The following is a 23739-nucleotide window of genomic DNA, read 5'->3' as shown; positions in this document are numbered from 1 at the left end:
AGGATATATGTAAAAAAATACTGTTTCTAACCCTTGCCAGAGCTTTACTGTCCTTCAACATGAGCCTGGTGTGACAGAGGAGCACAGACATTATTTTAAATGCCAAGAAATCATCACCTTCTACAAGCTGACAAGTGAGCCTGCTATCACTTAGTTTGGATGAACCTTATCAGTACTCTTCAGGGATACTGAATCATTTGAATAGTTATGTTGTTACCAAGAAGGCAGAAATCTCAGGCAAGAGAACAGGGTATAGCACATTCTTTAAACAATAATAGAAAGGGAAAAGGGTTTAAAAAACTTAACTGTTCCACCTATTCTTTCAAGAAATTTTACAGGGTAATTGGTTTACTTTTAATTGTTTCTGAGAATAGTCTGCAGACTGTTTACTGAAATGCATTCTCTGCCTGTCACTTTCTAAAATTTCTTACCCTATTTCCTAGCTTAGAAGGGTAATTCACCTTTCCCATTTGTTCTCCATAAAAGCTGAGCTTTTGCCCTCCTGGCCAAGATTTGCTCTTTACTTCCTTGATCTTAATCAGAAATCTTATAGACAGGCAACAAACAGATGGAAAATATAAGTCTGTGAAAACGCAGAAGTGCGTTACTTTGAAATATCGCATTCTTGCACTGTAAGTATTGCCAATGGCCTTGCCAGATATATCTGTATGGAGGCAACGTGCTTTGGGGAAAGAAACATGAGTTCCTGGATTTTAGGCTTCGCTTGACATTGGTGTGTGGCCTTGAGTAATGCTTCACTGGTCCTCAGTTTTCATGCGTCTAAAAGAGGATCACAATGTGTACATGTTCCTGTGGGCATATATGTCTTTATCTGTCCAGGTACGCATGTGGTTCTCATCATGAGTAACATCTCAACACATGTGTACATGGTATTTAAAATATGTAAAAGTCTTTTAATGCTACTTATGATGGTTTGCAAGTCCAATAATTTCTCTGCCCTTAAAGGAATGTTCTTTCCTCAAAGCTGGCCAAACAATTACATTTTGTAAAAAATAAACTTTTGCAAAGCCTATAATCAATAGGAAAAAAAATCCATTATATTTTAATAATGAAATTCCAAGAAAAACAATTTTACAAGCAAGCATTCCTCTGTAGAGGTCACAGTTCTGTTAACGCACTGAAACTGTCTGGAAACTCATTGTGAACAGTCTAACAAATTCAGTGTCAAAACTGAGAAACATTCAAGAAAAGACAAAGACAAAGCAATTAGCACTTTTTTTTTTTTTTTAAATAATGTGCAGACTTTTCAAATGCTTCCTCTGAAAAATAGATATGAAATCTGGTTTGGTTTTGTTTTGTTTTGCTTTAAATCGTGACCCAGAACTGTATATTCTAAAATACAACAGTACATCCTGAAAATGCAAACAGGGCTGCTGTTACCCATTGTACACATGGACCATACATAGATTTATATTTTTTTAAAATCAGCTCTCTTTTTCACTCTTCTCTTGGCACAAAAGATGACTGAAATACATTTTCCCTTCTGCTTAATGAATGGAGTATTCCATTGGCTCATCTGCTTCAAGTTAAACATATGTATATGCATTGGCAGGATAGGGAACTAATTGCCCTAGGACTAGGTTGCATGTAAAGCTTGAATTCTAGCAAAAAGATCTTGGTAGCTTTGGATCAGGCTGAGAAAGGGATATTTGAATTCATGTATGCTTGCTCATGAAGGAGTTTTTATGCAGTCATCAGCTGTCACCCGAAACTTTGTGAACCTTACCTCTGCTGTTCTGTCTCCCTTCTTTTGCATCTTTTTTCCCTCTTTTCTCTCCAAGGCAAGTAGAATTTTGTCACCAGCCAAATTGCTTTGAAGCTTACAAAATTTTGGCCAAAATTTAAACAGAAGAGCAAAAATACTCATCTGTGCAGAAAGAAAAGAAAGTCAATCTTGTCTATATTAAGAAAACAGAGTTTACTGTAGAATAAAATGTAGTTTACCATAAGAATGAAATAACTATTTCTTTTTCAACACACAGCCTTGTTCCTCCCACGTACTGTGTCCTGACATTTCAGCCCAGCTTTGCTCGGCACATGCTTTTCATCAGTGTGTTTATTACTGGTGAGAAATCTTCCTAAAACACAGTTAAAAGGCACTTTCTTTTTTTATATATTTCCCTAAACAATTGTTTGCATTAATGAAAACATCCATCATTTTTTACAAGTATTCTTGATAACATATACACCAGTAGAATTGCTTTTGCACCACTGTTCTGCTCAAGTATTTCAAATATTCAGTTCATTAGGAAGAGGGCTTTTTTCCCCTCCTTAAGAGAAAGGAAATACTTTTTTGCCTCTGGAAAGGCTCTTAAACCACATTACAGATCTATGAGCAAATCTTGGATAATTTCTAAATGATATAATCTCTCACAGGGTCTTTTTTGAACTAGAATAAGAAAAACAATTTTAGAAAAGCAAACAGAGGGGCTCAGTGAATTCTGTTGCTGCACGTACTAAGGCTCACATTTTTCAATTTGTTTAGATGTTTAATTCTCATTGAGAAACTGGGCTTCAAAGGAGCCAAACATGCTCAGTACCTCACTGCTTCTGGACTTGAAAGTGGCATGTGAGTCCTTGTCATGTTCCTGTCACAGCTTTTTGGCCAAGTTCTTCCCTTGGTTTTGTGCCATGTTTCTGAACTTCACTGGGTTTTACACAGGCTGAAATGACACTTCTATTTCTCTTAGGACCTATATTTCTCTGACAAACCATTAATCTTTTGTGGTCCAAACACTATGAACTCACAGTTGATGCTTAAAGGTATTGGTGATGATTTTAAAGGAAAAGAAGAACTAGCTTTCTTAGGTTTAGAAGATAGAACAGAGAAGACAGTAACAAGGAATAAGAAAATAGTAGGTCTGTAGTAAAGGTTCACAAATTCCTGTTCAGTTTGATTAGTATGAAGATCAGAGAGAAAATTGTCTACAGCTGTTTAATACATTTTCTGTAATGAAGGGAAAGACATTCGGTAAGTGAAGCTGTCTTGTGCTTTACTCACATCTGCATTTTTTTTATAAATTACAAAAACTACAAACTTTCTAATTATAAATTACTTTGCTTGATATTAACCGAGTGGTAAAGAGCGAGCAATTAAAAAAATAGACATAATTGATTTCTACTGCCAGAATTCCTAACACAGTCCTTGGTAACACCTTGCCAGCTGTCAGAGATTGCCCAGTTTATTGAGCAGTAAATCTGAAGCCTTTCTATCATCTCCACTGCACAATCTTCATTGAAATGCATTACTGTACCGTTCTCCTTCATGCCCAGGCTTGTGTATTGTGTATTGTGTAAGTCCAAATTGTCACCTAAGCAAGAAAGACCCTCCTTAAAATCAGACACACAGACTCTAGACAGACCCATTATGGAGATTCTCCCAGCTTCTTACCTGTGCCTCTCTAAAAATGTAAGGTCCTAGATCTCTCCTGTGCTCCAAAATCTTCTTTGCTTGTTCCATTGGTATGTCAATCTGTAAAGCTGGGGGTATGGCAGAATTAATAAAGCAGTCAATTATAGCAGTGATCTTTTTCTGGATTGTGGCATCATCACAGTGAGAATGGCACAAGTCCTGAAAGATGAAAAATAGCATATTCAGTCTAGAGAGAGAGAGAGAGGCAAGACCCTTTCCAGGGGCCCAGTGATCAAAGAGTGATAGTCACACAAAAATAATTATACAGTAGATCCCTTCAGTATGTAGGACAAAATTCTTATAGCAAATGTGCGTGGTCAAAGACATAGTTAAGACATGAGCGGGCCTTCTGGTTTGCAAATGCAGATAATAGCAATCTTTGCTTTTAGGTGATAATCTCTGCCTGCACGTTCTAATGGAACAGGATAGTATTTATCCTGCGTTCAGTCTAAGTACATTACTGCCAAATAGGAGGCATTTCTGAAAAGATAAACACACCTATAGGTGTGAAATGCACTGATTCTCACAATGAGCCTGCTATGACTAGCATACCAATGGTAACTAAAAGACAAAGACATGCTCTAAACTACCGGTACAATCTTCCATTCATTGAAATCTTCTAGTTTCACCATTCATTAAGATTTTCTATTTCCCAAAACCTCAGTGTTTGAAAAAACTCTGTGCAGAACAGAAAGTAAAATAAACCTGAACTTGCAAGGTTGAGATGTCAAAGGAACACTGGAGGTTTTCTACTTTTTTTAATGTGATCCGATTGTTCTTGTAAAACCTGTTATTACTGTGTCTTCACACTCTGACAATGCTACCATTGGACTTGGACAAGAAGGAAAAATAATTCAAAGAACATCTTTCAAATGCTTTGAAACACAAATTTTCCATCTATCCATAAAACTCAAGAAATTTCTATAACATTAGGAGATCATCTCAGATATCTACTAGAGACACAATGAGCCCTCTAGAGAATTTTCAGGAAGAGAGCTCTAAATGAAGAATATGCATTTAGTTTTGGTATAGGAGGCTGGATATTTACTTTGCAAAGAAATTAAAAACAGGGCTTTTAACCAGAAATGTGGTATGCGAAAGAGCTGGCTTGTATTATTATGAATACTTCTTAGTTTTGTGAAGGAAGAAAAGAATGATAACAGCTACAATAAAGAAAGTAAGGCAATACAAAAACATATTCAATATATCCTAAGAATATATTATGGCTTCCTTTGCTCATCTAACATAGAAGAAAAGGCAGAGAGCTGTAGTAAGAGGGAAGACAAACAAGCTATATGATATGAAGAGGGATGAGGCATGAGCACAGAGGAGCAGATGGAAATGATCCACAGAGTTATATCTTTTCATATTTGTTTAAGAAATAAAAAAAGTTTTTTGATTGTCCCAAGATGTGCCGCCAGCCTGATGGGTTACAGGGAGTGATGCAGTCATTGACTCCTAGGGGGAGTTCTGTCTAAACTGATGGCATGATAGAGCTCAGACAATACAAGTATGCACTGTGCAAAGTGCTGCCCACGTCTTTGGCAATATGCCTCCAGTTCAGCCTGACCCACAACACTCTTACTACTCCAGCTCTTTGCTTCTCTAAAGAGCATCAGCTGCCAACCATGACAAATCGCATGCATGTAGAAATATGGTCAGATCGTATGGTCAGATTGTACTTTTTCTTGATAAGAAGACAAGTAAAAGTAACAAATGACAGAGAGGGGGTGGGGCAAAAAACAATGAAGCCTTTCTTCAGAGAGTATATCCACACAGAAAACAGTCTAAACTACACTCCCTGTGTCCTCCACAATGTAGGAATGAAGAGTCACAAATCTGAGAAGGGTTTATGCCATGGAACTTTAGGTGCCTTCATGTCAAGCTTCTAGGCTAAGCTAGTCACTCAGTAAAAGTGAGAGAGACAGCAGCATGACCAGAGAGCATTTCAGCCAATGATTCCTTGCTTGGGGATCAGAGCCTCTGTGAGATTTCAGGAGATTGCCCCTGAAAACAGAGGAGCTTCAGCTTCTTAAGCAGACCCCAAATTCAAATGTGTAAAATTAAACAATGAAATTACACCCATATGCCTACAGCAGGATCTCCAAGCGCTACTGCAGCATCAGCTGTGCTTCCCTCCTAATTTCTGAGCATGTTCTAACCTCATGCTCTCTGCATGCCATGTGCACACAGCCTATGGTTAGGAACTCAAGAAAGGCTCTGGATTCTGGTAGCATTTTTGCATCAGCAATATCCCAGAAGCAAAAGGAATGAGGAACAAGTGAAAGATCTGTGGTGCCCCTGCATTCAGTCCAGGGTGATGCTAGGAGGCTGCAGTGTGATTTTAAAGCTCTCTCCAGAGGTTCCCCATTGTGTTTCACCCCACAGAGCAGCAATTTCATAAAAGGGCATGTGTTTGGGAGAGAGGAAATACTTGCTGACCTTCCCTGTCACGTTTCATCTTGGCCACATCCTCAGCTGCAGTCAAATGTGACTGTACAAAATGCAAGGGAGCTGGGGTCTGCATTGTACATTTAGGCTTTTTGTGTAGATACTGTCTTTACATCTGTACATTTCATTGAATTTAAAAGTTTTATCTGATTTTTGAGTGATTGCTGGATACAGCAATAATCCCATTATTTAACAGTGTGCAACTATAAAGACAGAATGAACGTTTTAATGCTTGCACATTTTCTGCTGCTCAGCAGATGTATTCCAAAATCTGGGCATTAGCTAGTTAGTAGTGTCCCTTTAGAGACTCAGAAGAATATTACAGTTTGACAAACATAAAGAAATGTAAGAATAATACATTCAAGCAATTTAAAATATCTACCCTTAAGAAGTGAGAATTTTCATAGAAGAAAAAAACGTTTAAACAGTGAAAGAGTTTTTACAATGCACAAGAAAATGCCTAGAGATATTCTTGTTAAAGTTCTCCTAATATGCAGTATTGGATGTATTTGCTTACAAATTGAATGATACTTCCCCTGCTCCATTTTGCCACTGTACCTTATATTTCTGAACTTCTTGCCAAAAGAGCACTCCATTCTCCAGTAGGTCTCCTTGCAGTGACACAAAGTGTTGAAACTCATTGGCTGTTACTGGATTCAACAGTGCTTTGCGGAAAGCAATTACTTCACTAGATGAAGAAACACACTTATTGTTCGCATGCTATCAAAAGAAGAAATAAATGCACCAAATAAACTTTGTTTCAAAAAGCAATAACAAAGGCAATAGTTAGCATAAACTGTCTGATTCATATCTTTGCACTGACCCTAGCCTTCAGTAGTTTATGAGTTTATGGCATGGATAGAATAGAATGTGGCAAGGTTTCATTTCTTTCTTTCCTTTTTTTTTTTTCAAGTTCGGTTTGGGCAGCATTTTTTGGAAGACGTGATGGGAGAGGAAATGACTGACAATGATTTAGACCATATGACTACGTACTATAAAGTATGGAAACAGCTATTGTTATTGATTATGGCAACAGGCTACTTTTCTAGAGAACAGTTTGAGTTTTGTGCAAACAAACAACAAACAAAAAGGAACAGACAAACCACATAGCTTAAAGTTGTAAAGTGCTTCTGACAGGGATCTCACCAACAAAATGAGCTTTGAAATGTGTTGCCGTGATCACCAACAGAAGCTGGAGAGTTTGCTCTCTGTAGAATAAAGCTACCAATAGTAAAACAGAATTTAAAGTCATCGAGACATTTCAAAGTCATCGAGACATACTGCAAAGGACAGAGTGGTAGGCAGCCAGGAAAGGGTGGAGAAAGAAAGATGGCTTATGCAGAGACAGTTTGTTTGAAACGAGTTCAGGCTGGCCTGCCTTCCTGAACAAACAGTTCTTGTGTTGTCACTGAGGAGCAAGCCAAACAAGCCACTTTTGTTATCAGATGGATGAATGAAAACTATCCTCTAACAGTGGTATAAAACTCTTGAAGTCCTGGAGGCATGGAGTGCTGTTCAATGGTCAGTATAGGACAAAGTAATTTTTAGTTCTTGCAGACAGTCCTGGAAATCTAACCTGACTCTAACCTGAAGGTCTTTCTGCAGCTTCTCTTATACTTTAACAGGGGTTATACTTTGTGTCCTGCCACAGAGTCTGCCAGGGGTAAGAGCCTATCCTTGCGAGAGGGTGAGTAGTGGCTATCCAAAAGGTCCTTTGGTTAAAATAAAGTCAGCTCAAATTAGACAGTAAGGTGGAATAGTCTCACCCCTCTTCCAATTCTCCAATCATGTTCTATCCCCTGTGACCAGGATTTAGGCAACTTTTTGGAAAAAGTATTTCTGGGGCATGTGCATGAAGGAAAGAACAAAACATTGCTCCCATCCCTATACTAATATATGAACACTGCTTATATTATGGGTCAACCTTGAAGCAGAACAGGGAAAACAACCATCATCCTGACAAACAGACAAAGGGAAAACTCAGTTAACAGAACCCACATGCACTTTGGATCCCTTTTGAGCTAATGATTTGCATGAATAATTGGTGACCGGGTCTCCAGTTTGATTTCAACAGACAATAAAAGTTCAACTGAATAAATGTACACAACTTGTGTGTTGGCAACCACAAAGAGTTCACTGCTCTTCAAGAGGAAAAAACTGGCAAACATCTGATGAAATGTATTATTACAAAGGTTTAAGATGTTTAAAATTGATATTATCTCAATACTGTAAGATTAAAATACAATTCTGAATGAAACAGATACTGTGAGATATGATTAAACCTGCCCACTCCACTGCATACTTCACATTCCCTTTTGTGTCTGCACGTAATCCACTCGCAATAATAAATAAACTACCAGATGCTGGAATGAACAGCTTGTCCCAATAAGTCCATTGCATGCAAAATACAGATAAATATGAATTAAAGGTACAATATCAGTTTGAGGAGGGTTAGTGCTCCAAAGCCCAGAACAAGAGACATATTTTTTTTCAAGTATGACCTCTCCAGCCAGGAATTGAGAGAAATTTACCATGAACACCCAGCAGGGAGCTAAATTAACCAGTGATGTGAGTAATCAGTCCACTGCAGCCAATACAATCATGCCTGCTTTCAACAGCATTACATTTGGGCCACACACTGTCAGCAGGGAAATTGTGAAGGATGTGCAAGGTCCAAATGAAAAAGACAGTGAAACTGCAGACACAAGAGACAGGAAACTTCACTTACCTTCCACAGCCTAGTTGTCTTCTGTTTTTGTCGTGAAGTATCTTCAGTCATGTCCCTTATCTACGGTTGAGCAGAAGATTATAATTGGTTTTTTTAACTCTTCTTGTTTCATGTTCAGCCCAGTAATGATTATAGCTGATACATCTTCATATGGATGTTTATACCTGAATCTTGTTGTGGACCCACGCTGAACGCCATCCCTCATTCAGCTATAAATGAGCACATGCTTACCAAGACAGGGGAGTTAAAGAAGACAACAGGCAATCGCAGTCAGACTGCACTCTTCCACTGGTTTACCTTATCCATAATGCTCTGAGGGATCAATTATGTTAGGAACAAATTTGGGACTTTTTTTTTCTTTTTTTTTTTTTTTTTTTTTTGGTATGAAATTGTTTTGGTTCCTTTCGACAGCTGTATCAGAAATACAGACTTGACTCCACAGTTCTCTGTGGGAAAAATACACCTCAAATCAAGGGCAGATTTTCTGAATAAGGACTACATAGCATGCCCACAGTGTTTGGTCACTGTGAAATATGAAGCCAATTGGAGAATGTCATCTGGTTTCATTTCTTCTAAAATACTTTCTTCAAAGGACCTTTTCATCCTCTGAATTTGCAATAAGAAAGAGAAAAGAGCAGTCAGACATAAATGGAGTTAGAAAGACTAAAATCTCATTAGAAGTATGTATTTCCTGTAAACTGTTGAATACAGCATCTTCCAAACTGCGTGGGCTATTCTCCCTGCCAGTGCAGTGCAGCAGGTGCAAGAAGATGCATGAGCTAGCTTCCAGACCTGGAAGCAGCTTAGCCTTAGTGCATGGTCTTGTGCCAGGGCTTGGAAAGGAGGCAGAGTTCAGCTAAAAAGGGCAGAGGGTTAGGAAATTTTGCTCTAATTGACATATTCATTATTAAAATCACTGTTTGTCTTATCAGAACCTATACTTCTCAGATTGCTTAGTGGTCTGAATCAATGAAAGGGATACAGTTCATATGCACTTCTGACACTTCTGATAACCTTCTTAATATTAAAAATAGGGTAGAAAACAAGTTTTATGAATCACTGCAGTGTGCATATGTGTCTGCTTGGTGGAACTGTCAAGTTTCCTTCTGATGTGACATTCGCATTTCAGAGCTGTTGTGGAAGCGCAAAAAGCCAAGTCTTTTTGCATCTGTCACCACCAGGATGATCTCCCTACATAGATCCCAGCCACACAGGCACACTCATAAAAGGCAGATGTTATCTCTGCCCATTCCCCAGCCCTTCTAATGAGCCAGCAGGAGTGAAAGGCTCCTCATTCCTAATTTTCTGGCAACTTTCTGAAGTAACCAATTGGAACAAGGCTTGTAGCAGTTAACCTTCCCACTCAGCAGATTTCACAAGTCCTGGAGTCATTTCCGCAGGCACCACAGCTCCAGATGCTAGAACACAGGCAGCGTAAAAGAGAGAGGGAGAGAAAGAATACAGCATGGGAAGCCCCCTCATTTGCTTGTGTTCTCGTGCCCTTGGGCAAATCCTTTATACAAAGCATCATTTCTTATGTATGCAAGGGTATGGCTAGGGCAAAATAGCATATAGACAGTGAGGCACTACAGCAAAGGTTAGATTACTCTCCTGGCAGCCTGGCTGGCAGCAGAGCTAACACCAGGCCCTTCACATTTAGGATAAAACAATAATACTGTCAGCTAGACTAAGCCTTCAGAGGAACTGCCCTCACAGTTATCAGGCTAAATGCTTCAACCTGTACATGCTACAGCGTCTCTTTAAATGTTAACTGAATGTGAGCTGTGAGCTGCTTTTCCTCTGAACCATTTTATCCCAATAGTGAATTATGAGCCAAACAACAAGCAATGTCTGGATGTGTTGCTGTTCTTAAAAAATTACCTTTGCTTGTCCCTCCACTCGATGGTGTTCATCTGCCAGGAACAATGGCAGCCATTGTTTTTCTAATCTCTTCTGGACGCATTGCTGAATTTCTAGCAGAACCGCTGCCGAAAGTTGATCCTGAAGGATTTGTCCCCATCCTCCACCTGAATGAATTAGCTAAGCAATCCAAATACAATAACACATGACATAAACTTCTGTGTATACCAAAAATCCTTTATCTCTCTACATCCTTGATTTAGCAAAGCCTGAGCTTAACTGTAAGCAAAGCATTTAATGCATGCTTACCCAAGGCTCACATGTACTTTTCATAAAAGGGAACAGATTACATTTGTCCCTACCTATAATAGCATACAGACTCTGGCAAATACTACCCCAGCTTGACCAAGTAAATTTCCTAAGTATCAAGACATATCAGAGTACCACAGCTCAGACTTGCTGTCTGTGGCTTTACTGACGTACTAAAATAGAAAGCTGGAACAAGTCACTCTGCCTGACAGACATTTTTGCACTTTTTCTGAGCTTTGTTGTGCATGCTCTGGCTGCCGACTCGGATCAGGGTTTAAGAGAGATGTTCTGTAAAGAGAGGGGGAGGAAGAGCCTGAACAGGAAGGAAGGGACCCCCACAACCAGAACCAGATTTCTGATCAAAAATATAGGTAAGATTTTAGGAGGTAGCCTGGAGCAAATCTGGAGCAAAGCTGCTTATGGACTTTTATCTCAGTCAAATTCAGTGTGATTGTTTTTGATGAAGTTTTGTAACTGGTACCTGTTCTTGTTGTTCTCTGGTAGCTGGGCTGTTGGGTCCAAAGAAGTATTGTTTGTTTAAGTACTTGTTTTTAATGTCTTTAGATTTTTCCTCCCTTTTTTCTTTATCCTTGTGGAGCATCTTTCTGAACTGTTCAATATCTAGCCAGCACATGAGATCCATGCTACAAACAAATTTAAACAGAATGTCTTTTCAATATTGAATTAATTTCATCAACATTCTAGAGAGTTATTAGTTTAACCACAAGCCACCAAAGTGTTCAAGTCCTAAATACCAGGTCAGATTGGACTGAAATTTTATGTCATTTTTTCTTTGCTAGTACCATCTGGTGAGACCATAGCACTTGTTGAAAAGGCAGATCAAACACATCTTTGGGATCTTGTTTAGGGTCCCTTGTGGGTACCGTGAATGGAGTAACCTCCACAGTGTGTTGCTGCTAAATCCAGTGGGGACTGTGAGCCGGAGCCGTAATGCAGAGCTCACAGAGAGAATGAAAAATGAAACATGAGAATTTGAAGCAGTACTGAGGCTGTGAGCCACCAAGAGGTGAATTGACACCTCCTGTTCTGTGTCCTTGTCGTATTGCCTGAGAAAGAAGCAGGGATGACATCTGGAAACATCAGCCCCAGAAATCACCCCTTTCCTACCCTGTGTGAAGTGCTAGAGCTTAAGTCAGTCTGCAGTCAAACAGACAAAACCAGTTTATGGTAGATTTTGTTTCTATGGCTTTGTGTGGGCTGCCTGTCCATAAATCACTGATTCTACTACTTATTTCAATATTCATAGTAAATGATAATTAATCACCATATGCAATTCTTGAATCTATATGTTGTTCATAATTGATTGTGTATACTATTAATTTAAGTTTGTTTTAATGGAACATATATTGGTTTTGTTCTTTAAAACAGAGGACAGAATAAGTGAGATACCTACAGTTTCAGTTTAATTTATAGGACTGTTTTCTAATAGTATCTTACTAGCTGAAGTTTTGTGAGCATTTTAATGAGGACATTCATTGTATTTGCAGCAGGAAATATGAAACATTAAATTCAGACAAATCCGTTTCACTTTTCTATTCAGTTAATAACTGGCTTTTTCAAAGCATTGATCTATAAGTAAAATTTTCAAAAGCATCTAACTGATTTAAGAACAGATGTCCACTTTCAAAAGTATCTTGAGACCTATGTTCTGTTGAGACTGAATTTTTTTCATTTGCTAGTTCATCACAACGTAAGTTCACCCAAATGCAAGCGATCCAAGTTACTGTGGTTTATGGAGTTACTCCTTGGCATCTACCGATGACAAACAATCAAATATGTCCATCTTATTTAAAAAGCAAAATATATAATCTAAAAGTGTGTTAGGTTAAACTGTTTACAGTGGTGCCTTGTCCCATCATACTCTACTTTTTCCTTTCAACAGATCAGGAGCATGTGCATAGTCAGTTATTCTGGCAAGAGTAACAAGTGTAACCCACTAACGCAAAGTAATGCAAACTGTTTTGGAATTGTGTGAATATGTCCTATATATTTAACAAAATATTAATTGATGGAACTCCTTTTAGTTTCTTACGAGAATTTGTGCTCAGGTACTCAGCCTGTTCTTCCTGAAACTTGGATCACTTGTAATTGGGCAATAACAGAACTATAAATTTTCATGGAGAAGCAAATGACATATTTGTTGGTTTTTGCTGAAATTTTCTAGACTGCATTAATTCTAGGATCCCTTCAAGCTTATAGTACCATTAACTATCTTTACTGTAGCATGCCAGGTGGAATTTAGAGTTACTAGGTCTGGACCCAGCTCTGAAACACTGTTTCATGAGACTTTTTCAAATTCTTAATTCGTTATGAATTTTTTACAAAAGAAGATTTCTCCATAAATGAAATTTTTCTCCACCTGGCTCTATCACGTAAGATGGGACTTGTCTATGATTAACAGAGAGGCAGGAAGTCCCAAGGGTAATTCAGTGTACCTGTCCAAGACCTCATCGTAGCCAGTGACCTGTTATCTGGTGATTCCTGCCATTTCCCCAGTTAGAGACAAACTCTAGACCAGTGGTCTCCAAAGTAGGGTGTGCAAAGAGATGGTTCATTGGGGACACTTTCGGAAAAGCTGACCAGTATCTGATCTAAAATGTTAGCAGTGCTTGACTAGAAACAAGAGGCAATACGCAAAGCATCAGTTTATGGGAACCCAGGTGAAAGGAAGGAAGTGACAATTAAAGGACTTGCTAGCAGTTACTTAAAAAGTATATTTGCCTTTTCCTAAAACAAGATAGAGATCGGTGTGGTGCTTGGGGGGAAGAGGGGGAGAGAAAGTGGCAAAGTCGCATTTACTTCTGCTAGAACTAGAACTTCTGTTTAGATGTTCATTGTTAAACAAATGGGCTCACTTTTTCAAAAACCCTGCATAAACGGTATCTGCTGCGAGCTGGTCCTTACTTCTGTTTAGATCAGTGCAAATACAAAACTGCAGTTGTTCTCACACTGTAAGAATAACATGGCTGTCTTCTATTTGTACATTTTTATAATACCCAGCTTTAATTTTTAAAATGTACAAAATTGAATCTGTACTAAAAGAGAGAAATTTTTACTCATTATAGGCTAATTCCTCTACTCAGGGGTTTGCCACTAATCAAAGCAGAAAGTGAAAGCAGAACTGTAATACAAACATGTTATGTAAGGAGAATTTTTACCCCAAAAATGTTAAGGCAATTCAGTTGTCTGAACAATGTGCATGTGTATTTCATAAATATACAAACACATTTGTAAGACTAAAATCTGTGAACATTTAGATAGCCAAGATCCCCAGCAAAGATTTCTTCTGAACTTAGAAATGGATAAAATAATAATAATGAAGAAACATACCCAGCAGAATGCTCATTAAGAAAAGCCCAGAACTGTTCTAACTTCTCTTTGTCATGGATGAGGTCAGATAGATTAGAACCTGTCAATTCTTTGGGAACTTGATGCAAGTGCTTGTCTTCTTTGAGAGCATCAGGGCAAGATGGCAGACCAGTGTCAGCAACCACACTCTGAGGAAAGAAATTATTTCACTTGCATAACTGCTTCTTTCATCTCTATGTTTTTCTCAGTCTGATAATCCTTGCATTAGATAACCTCTGTCTCTGTAGAACAGCTTTTGATTGCTGAGAAAATAAATTAAGGCTCCAGCTCTTAAACAGCTTTAGTTTTATGTTTGCTTTAAACATACCAGGTTCCATAATCAAATAAACCAATATATACCTGTAATTTACTTGAAATTTAGGTATTTACTCAAGATTAAGGGCCCAAAATACATTCTACAGACTTTAGTGGAAACTCTCTCATTGCCTCCAATCATACAGTGGTCTGATGCTGACGTTACTGACAGAAGACCTATATTTGTAATTAACACAATGGCTGTCAATCATTCTCCAGAATTAATGGTAGAAATCAGACTACTAGCTTTTCCAAACTGGCATGTAGTCAGTCTTTCAGTGCTGATACTCAAGCCTCTCTGATAGAAAAATGAGTTTGTTTTTGTTAGTAGGTACTTGTCTTACCTCATCCTTCTTGGAACCACTCTCTTGATGCAAAGCCTGGAGCTTTCTAAAGTACACAGAGTCCAGCTGTCGAGTTTCCTCCACCAACTCCACCTAATAAAAATAATATCTTATGTCATCCCTACAGTACACATTATAGAAAGATGGAGAGAACTGAACGGGCACCTTGCCAGTGACAGAGGATAGAAAAGAATCCATTTGCCAGTAATGAGACTGATGTTTAGAAGGTACTAGAAGTCAAATTTTGTGACAAACAATTCAATTAAAAGCTCCAGTAGAAAAAAATCTTCATATCTGTGTAGGATCACATGTAGATTTCTAGAGAAAACCACTAAATAACTGTATCTTTTTTAAAAGAGCTTTGTATTAAAAAAATTGGTAAATTATATTGTGCATATAATCTATTGTGTATATTGTGTGTATACTCTATGGTGTATATTGTGTCAGATATACCTGATTGCTTATAACAGCAAATTTTATATCAAAGTTCCACTGTGAAGCAGAAAAACAGTTTTTAAAACTGTGACTCTCAGTGGGAAATGTCAAAAAGAGTGGCACAGATTTCCAGAAATGGAAATTTAAGATAAGAAAGATGCTATAATATCTAAATATCAACGGTGGAAGCTTTCAGACTTTCTTGTCCCCTTCTTAGTTTTATAGCAGGTAATGCCTTAAAATAGTAAGTTGTCCATGATTAGAACTCATGAAGTTCTGGTGTTCTTTAATTTAATTAGAAGCTTCATGTATATAACTAGAGCAGTTCTCCATGTTACATGCAAACAATCAGTAACTGCGTACAGAATAGTTTGATAACCCTCTCGACTGACTAAACCATTCAAATGCAGGTTTTAGGATATTTAGCAAAATTAAGCCAATGTGTTATACTGATTAGCACACCCACTACAAAGATTAGAAAGCTGTGGTCTTATTATACAAGCATTTATGCACAGGAGAGAGAAGGCCAATTTTAGATTAATATTCATTATGCTTTTGTCTACATGTGAACACCACACTAATCACTGTGTTATCTGAATGCCTTCAGGCTCCAAGTAATTCTATTCCACTGTTATAAAGTGCTTTTGGTTATTCTTTCTTTTAAAAGAAAACGTAGTTTAAAAGTAAATAGGAAAATAATCCAGAACATTTTTTATATAATTTAAACAGAAAGCAGATAGAGGCAGGATGAGAGTCAACAATAAAAAGGAACCCTCCTGCTTTCATGTTTCATTTCATGAAAATGTAGATACATAGACTATGTCCCAAATAAACAATTTTGGACTCACCTAATTCTTGTTAAAATATCTTGTTTCATTATGGGCCAAATACATCCTGCTTTATGGTAGAACAAAGGGGAAGAGTAGAGCCAGGGACTGAACAAAATATAAAGCAGACCTTGTCTTTGTGCTGAGGAGCGTGTGCCTAAGCATTAGCCTGTGCTTAGTACAAAGAGACTCTAGTGCCTCCTAGAACAGGTCGTGTTATATCTGTGTATTATAATTCTTCACAAACGCATGTATTCTGCACTCAAAAGTATTTAGTTCTGTTTTTTCATGCTCTGATTAAGATGTTTGTGTTATTAGGGTGCTGAGAAGTCTGCACATAACTACACTTGCAAAACAAAGCAGCATCTAAACTGAAAGGGCAATGGACTATCCCTCAGTTAACTCACGGAGGTATAAACTGACACACATATTAATTTAAAGCAAAAGATTATATTTTCAATTCTTACTTCGGAGGATTTCTTCGATCACTAGAAGCAGTGAAAACAGTGTATTTGGAGAGTGCTCAGAAGCAGAGTCCTTTTCATACAAAAATGGTGTATAATAATACTCGGCTGAGTCCATGACCTGGCTCAGTGAGGACTGGCAATAAATACTAGACAACTAATATTGATAATACACATGGAAAATACACATTTACAAAAGACTGTAAAACTAGTCTGATAGAAAGTAACCAAAACTTCATATTAATAAAAGCATCGATCAATTACATGGTGTTCTGCAGTTCATTAACAATTTTAGCTGAAATAGCTTAGAAAAAATAATTTATCTGAAAGCTGAGAAAAGATGCTGAAAAGTAAAGAGAATATTTTGCAGATATATTTGGATTAGTATATTTCATTTTGATAAGGTTTTTTCAATGTTCAAACTTTCAACATTTCTGAAGGAGATTAAGTTATCACAGGATGAGAGGGAAAGTCCCTTTGTGGATTAATTATAAGGTAGAAAGTACAAAATAAAGAAATAAATAACTTTCATTATGGGGTGGGGTTCCTATTAGAGTCTCACAGGGATCTGCTCTGAGGTTGTTTTCTTTAAACATTCAGAAATTATCTGGAAAAGGAGGTGAGTGAGGAGACAATAAAGTTTGCAAAATGATTCCACAGGGCAAAAAAATTATATTGACTTTGAAGAGCTGCAGGATTTCAGGACACTTCAGTGTCTGCGTGATAAAAGGGCAGCTGAATTCAAGGACAACAAACATTAAGTCATTCCAATAAGCTCCAAATTGGGCTTTCCATTAGTTGTTCCTACTTTGTAAAGAGATCTTGGAATCATTGCAGATGGCTGTTAGCTTACGTGTTGCACATCCCCTCAAAGTTCACCAGGAATCAAAAGGCAGTTAGTATCAGAAGAACAATTAGGAAAGGAACAAAGATCAAAACAGAAAACATGATTCTGCCACTGAATAATCCTTAGTGCGTCCAGGCCTTGAGTACTGCTTGCATCTCATCACAAAGATATGAATTAACAGTTGGGGGTGATAAGTGTAACAAAGGTATGGAATGCCTTCTGTGAGAGGAGAGGTCAAATAGTCTAGGATTCTTGAGTTTCAGAGATGTAACTGAAGTGGGATGAAACAGAAACATGTAAAAGCATAACAACATTAAGAATATGACAAGATAACAATTGTTCACTCTTCCTCATGAAATACGAAACTAGGGCACCAGGTGAAATTATCAGGGAGAGGTTTGCAAGCAAACCAAGATATGCATTTTTTCTCCTATTTTATGATTAAACTGCGGAACTCATTACTGCACTGAGGCTAAAGACATAAAATGACTCAAGACACATTTACATAAACGCATGGGGGAAAAAACCCCAACCTACTCATCAAAGACTATTAGACACAAAAATGTGGATAAGACCTCTGCTTCATTAATCTCCTCAGTTGCAAAGTGCTGAAGCTGGCAATACTGCCATATGGTTTTTTTCTGTTCTTATACTATATTCTTAAATGTTTAATGTTGGTCACCACTTAATAGGCTTAAAAGATCATTGTCAAGTTTTATTTTAGGAATCTGTTCTCCTGGTTGTTCATACATGCATGCACAACGTAGTAACAGAAATACACTGTAGTACGAAACTGCCACAAGAGGAATTCAAAATCTTTAGAGGAGGCAATGCATGCATGCATGTTCTCATTACATGCTGACAGAAGTATCAGCAGTAAATGATGATATTTCCTGTAAAAATGGAGATGCTTCATCTAAGGTCATAGTGGAGAAAAACAGGAACAAGAGCTAACTTCCTGCCCTCCACCTCCTGATTTCCCATTTTAAGTTTCTCCCTCTGTACCCAAGAGAGAGATCTTAAAGACTTGGAATTAGAAGTTTGACCTGCAGCTGGTAACTTGTAGGTAAGTTTATAAACTGCAGAGAGCCACAGCATCCACTGTGGCCTCCAGTATTTCAGATTTGTCAAAAGCAGAGTCAGGATTGCAGCCATTTCCCCTGACCTGCATGAGCCTGCTCAATTCAAGCCTTCAGAGGCTTTCTGGAATTAGAACTGAGTAGACCACGGAGCCACCTGCTTCAGGAAGCCTGCAGGGCACAGTTAGACCTTGCACAGCAGGGCAGCTATCTAAAAAGTGTTTGGGGTAAATACAGCTGGATCACCATATCACATTTCCTCTTATGCTAAGCAGTAGCTGCACTTTAATTCCGAACACCAGGAAATACTTTATAGAATTAATATGGACCTAGCATCACTGTACTAACACTCTAGAAACACAGCTTATTTTTATTTGATCAATGGTGAGATTGCAGAAACATGACACTTCCTGAGTGCAAAGAGAAATTTTGCCATAGTAAGTCACATTCCTACTTGCTTGCACCTTCCTCTCAGATAGGAAGTCTGCTCTCCACAGGAAGCTCAGCCTACTCCACTCATCAGTGTAGAAAGGAGTGGGTGAGCAAAACACCACACAATACTTCTCCCTTCCTGACTTAGAAATGTAACAGAGTTGCGTATGAAGGCTCTTATAATTTTCTTCTCTGTCATAAGAATTTTTCACTATGTCATCCGGATGAGTTACCTTGCCGTAAGTATATTTGTCTTCTTCCATCATCTTCATCCACGGTTCTATCAGAACAGTGAGGATATATTCTTCTGCTGGGTCAAAGAGATCCTCAAAAGCTGGGTCAATTTTCTGATAAATCATGTTTCTCTTCCTCTGATGAAGTCCAATATCCATACTGGCAGATGGGGCAATGTAAGTTGCATAAAGGAACTACAATAAAACAGAAGAAAACTGATTCTAAGCCACCATCTATTCCAATGGTCATAGTCCATTGAAGAAGAGAATGAATACATATTTGTCCCACACTGCCCTGCTGTATATTCTAAACATATATCTAGTTACACCTGCCTTGTTTTCACCAATATTACACTTTTGCCCAAAAATCAGTTATTGCCATAACTGACTTCCCTGCCATTTTTACTCGTTAAAATGGTTAGATCACAAAATAATACTTAATGCAATTTTTATTTGGAAATATTTGACTGGTTCTTAGTTAGATTCAGGAACCACAATCGTTAAAGCAACCGCATTCTTCATGAAGTTGTATTGTCGTTTTGCAGAATATGTGCTGGGCCACCTTGTGAAGGAGTCTTACTTCTTCTGAATAGATTGGAATTTGTAAATCTAAGGTTAAAATTAGTGGAAAAGTGATTTAATTCTGTGTGGAGATTCTCATGCACAGTTCTTCGACATCACTGAGACTATCATGGTACAGGATCCATAGCAGGAGATAGCACCACACAACTGAGGTCTAAATCCTTAGCAAAGCAGGGGTTGTAATATGCTTGCTTGTTTATGAAGCACACAGAGTTTGCTATTCAACATGTACAAACAGAAGAAAGCTGAACCTGGAGAATGTTTCATTCTCTCTGTCAGCTCATTCTTGAAACAGAGAGTTATTTATTTATTTATTTATCTATTTATCTATTTATCTATTTTTTATTTTTTATTTTTTTATTTTCCAAATTGTCCCCTAAGTCAAATTTTTGCTTTATAAATGTTTCATAAATTGCTATAAAAAAGAACATTGAAAACTCAATGAAAGAACACTTTTTTCCAGGAATATCTTGGAAGAAGATGTTCTAGAATATCTTTCTAATACATCATGATTCTGACTGCAACTAGGAACACAAGTGAAAAAAGATGCTGCCATAGTAGATTTCATCTACTTATAAATGTTTTCTCTTCTTCATATTTTCAAAGTCTAACTAATTTTCAAACATATGTTCAGCGGATCAGATTAGTAGCATAATCAAATTTCTCTCTAGGATGGCCCTGAGGAACCCACCTTCACTATTTATTATCGCACAATTTTGGCAATGAAGAACGTAGGTTTCTGAAAATTTACATTTTCCTTACGTTGCCAAAATCTAGCCGTAACTAGATGTACAAAGCAGTAGAAAAGAAGAAAATAATACATTTACTCTGTGTTCAGCAGTAATAAAACACTGTTTTGTTTAAATTTCAAGCATAGCCAGAGAATGTTTAATTACGTTGAATAATTATGTTTCTGTTTGTTTTAAATGAAATTCTGGCTTATTAGATTCTTTCTTTAAAACCACCAGACTACATCCCTATTATTCTGGACCTTAACAACTTGAAACAGACCCTTTAGACTCTCCTAATACCAGGTCATTAAGGAATACATGGCTATGATGGCTGACATCCATCCCCCAGTTAGAACTTGTTGTGATTAGTGTATTTTTTCTTTATGCAGGATTTCTGCCGCCCCCACCCCCCCCCCCCACCCTCCGTCTACATAGATCTAATCACTGAAAACAGAGATGGTTTCTGGCTATTGTGACCCATGTTATCAGTGCAATAAAGACCCCCAGGTGTAAGGGTAAGGTGAAAGAATGAGGACACCCACAAGAAGAGTCCTAGCAAGATGAGAATAATACCACATTTATCCTAAATTATGTCCTTCTCAGCAAATCCCCAAATAAATTTAAATTTAACAGAGACAGCATTAATTAGATTCAATTAGTGATTTCAAAAAGTTGGAAGTTATGTTGAAGAACCCTAACACTAGAAAAGTTTCACTTGCATCATGTTCTACTCTGATCCAAAACATTTAATATATAAAATAGCCAAATTAGAAGGGACTAGTCCAATGATACCAAGATGTAGTATCTTCAAAAATAGCGGGGTTAACTATTTTATTCATCATTAGGGCTACATTGCTCCACCTATTATGAGTCATAAAACCACACAAGAGATCTGTAAATTGGTGAAAAGGGTCCAAAATAGGTCCTTAATATTCTAACCTGGTTCCTTAAATGGCTGATCACTTTTAGCATAGTTTTAAGAATAAAATCAAAACAAACACTGCACAAGTTTCTTGGATGAAACTCTTGTTTTCCCTGTGATTTTGTATGAAATGAGTTAACTTGACTATATTTGCTGCTTTTCTTCAGAGACGACAAAACTTTCAGCCTACAGAGTCAGAAATTGCCCAGACCAAGGAAGCTCCGGTCAAAAACTGTTGAAAATCTGCTCATATAAACACTGTCATAATATATTGCCATATTAGGGTCTGCCTTTGCAGGCTGCTCTACCTGCAGAACTCCTCCCCACCTCCAGTCCCGTATCATTTCACACGCAAAAGTGGAGCATGGTAAATAGAGACATTTTTTTCCCAGAAACAATAGTCAGGGCTGAAAATACATGTAAAGCAGAGATTTAGAAGTGGTTAGGCTAACTACAGGAGTCCATTTTTCCAAACATAAAGGACCAGACCCTCAGTGCTGTAATCAGGATGGCCTCTTCACTTCTGAAGGATGCAGATTTACAGTGTCTGAGGATTTGGCATGATGCCATCTTTTTCTTAAATTTTGGTAAGAATCCATTGCTATGGGATTTGGCCCACCAAGTAAAAAGATAACATCACAAGGTGACAAAGTGAATGCAGACAGGGGAGAAAAGAGAAGGAGCTTCCATCCCTGTGTCCCTTGCTGAGGGTTCAGGTGCATCTGTAGATCTAGATTTGAATGCAAGGACTGCAGATAGACCAACTGCGAAAAGTTCTAGACATGCCAAAATAGAGGAAAAGTGGCTATATTCACAGCCTTTAGCACTGGGAAATTTACTTAGCAAGGTACAGGGGGAAAATACATTTTATCCTTTAAAAAAGAATATTCATAGCCTTTTTTGACTCCCATGTCATGGAAGTCTTGTGGGTTTCTGAATCTCAGTGAATTAGTGAAACTGTTGTATTGGCCAATCTCTTAAAGCATCAATGGGAAAAAATGACATTAAATGAACTTAAAGGTTATCGAATACACACAAAAATCTTGAGCATGTGACATTAACTGCACATCATACTTCATTTATTCAATGTTTTGTTCCTTTTGTAACAGACAAAGAATTTTCCTACCTGCCAGCTATATGTTTTCCTATAATTGTATTAGGATAAGTAATGGATTAAACCCAAAACCCTATCTGGAAATTTGGTCAGAGTTTGCATCTTGATATTACTTATAATGGCACAAATCTGAAGATATAGAATGCTTAAGAAATTCAGATTAAGTCTTTAGCCTCATTTATGACTTTCCAAATCAGGATTTGTTTAGGCCTTGGGCTTTGGTGTGAATTCATCCCCGGATCAGAAGACTGTGGTAAGCAATTGCAGAATGACTAGAGTGAAGCAAGAAACATGAAAAATATTTAACTCCAAGTGCCTTATATTGCTGCCCAAGGCATGGGATATTGCTCTGATCTAAATGAGGGGCTTGTGCAGCTGCTTGACAGAATCACATGGTGGAAGAATACAATGCACTGACTGGTCTGGAATGGAAAGGTTAAACTGCCTTAACCCCCGTCATCACTTTCCACTGATATAAATCTTGTGTCTGACCCTGAAAGTTCACAGTAATGATAACTCCCTTTATCTAAATTGATTCTAGTGTTAAAATATTGTGCTTCCTGTAACTGTATTAAATTTTCTAACTCTAAATAACTATTTTTATATTTTTTTATTTTATTATTATTAATGTTTATTTTATTTTATTTTTTATTTTTATCAAAAACTACAATATCTGTTTGTTGCTTTTCTTTCTCAATTTATTTTACACTCTTGTGTGTATGTTTATAGTGAATAACCATATATGTTCCTGGATGATTACCTGTACTCATTGTTATTTTTATCCATCAGATTTCATTCTCACTGTAGTTTCTGTCTCTGGATGAATGAATATATACCTTGGAATGCATTTTCTTACTCTATCATAAAAATGCCTAACAAATGAAACAATGAGTAACAGATACACAGCAACCCGGGTTTGCTCTTGTTTCTAACAGGAAGCAGGCAGAACACATACAGAATACTTTGGATGTCTCTTTCTGTAATAAATAGTAAAATATACATGATGATGTGTTGTGCGAATCTGACCCACATTCTCTTAGGAGTATTTGGAATGACTATCTTATTGTGCCAAAGGTGAGCACAGAATTTGGGAAGGCATCTCTTCGATAAGCAGACCCTGTAGATTGGTTGCAGCTTGATTCTTTACCATGTTCCAATGAAAACAAGAATTATTTTTGTTCATCCTTAAAAGGCAAGCTAGAGAATGATACCAAATGTTGCAGCACATGTGTTGATTTATGTTACATTTCAGCTGTTAGTTATG

The 23739-nt window shown here is 37.6% G+C and overlaps 1 protein-coding gene across 12 annotated transcripts in view; it reads right to left on the bottom strand.

Moving 5' to 3' along the window:
• Positions 1-23739, bottom strand: part of RGS22 (regulator of G protein signaling 22) — a 62660-nt gene that overhangs the window by 7552 nt on the left and 31369 nt on the right. For 5 of the 12 annotated variants that reach the window (XM_030480404.1, XM_030480411.1, XM_030480420.1 and 2 more), the window contains 9 exons: positions 19127-19321; positions 14810-14902; positions 14133-14299; positions 11263-11425; positions 10494-10652; positions 8613-8672; positions 6443-6604; positions 3413-3592; positions 1748-1888 (listed from right to left, as the gene is read on the bottom strand). In XM_030480404.1, coding sequence (XP_030336264.1) covers positions 1748-1888; positions 3413-3592; positions 6443-6604; positions 8613-8672; positions 10494-10652; positions 11263-11425; positions 14133-14299; positions 14810-14902; positions 19127-19321 — 1320 coding nt within the window. Of the gene's footprint in view, positions 1-1747; positions 1889-3271; positions 3333-3412; positions 3593-6442; positions 6605-8612; positions 8673-10493; positions 10653-11262; positions 11426-14132; positions 14300-14809; positions 14903-19126; positions 19322-23739 lie in introns of those variants that run through there. The other 7 variants (XR_003990687.1, XM_030480494.1, XM_030480447.1 and 4 more) reach the window with 5 other exon arrangements.

This window comes from Strigops habroptila, chromosome 1 (assembly GCF_004027225.2).
Source record: "Strigops habroptila isolate Jane chromosome 1, bStrHab1.2.pri, whole genome shotgun sequence".
Classification (NCBI taxonomy): domain Eukaryota; kingdom Metazoa; phylum Chordata; class Aves; order Psittaciformes; family Psittacidae; genus Strigops; species Strigops habroptila.
Note: the sequence above shows the minus strand (reverse complement) of the source record. Positions and strands in the feature narration are given on the sequence as shown.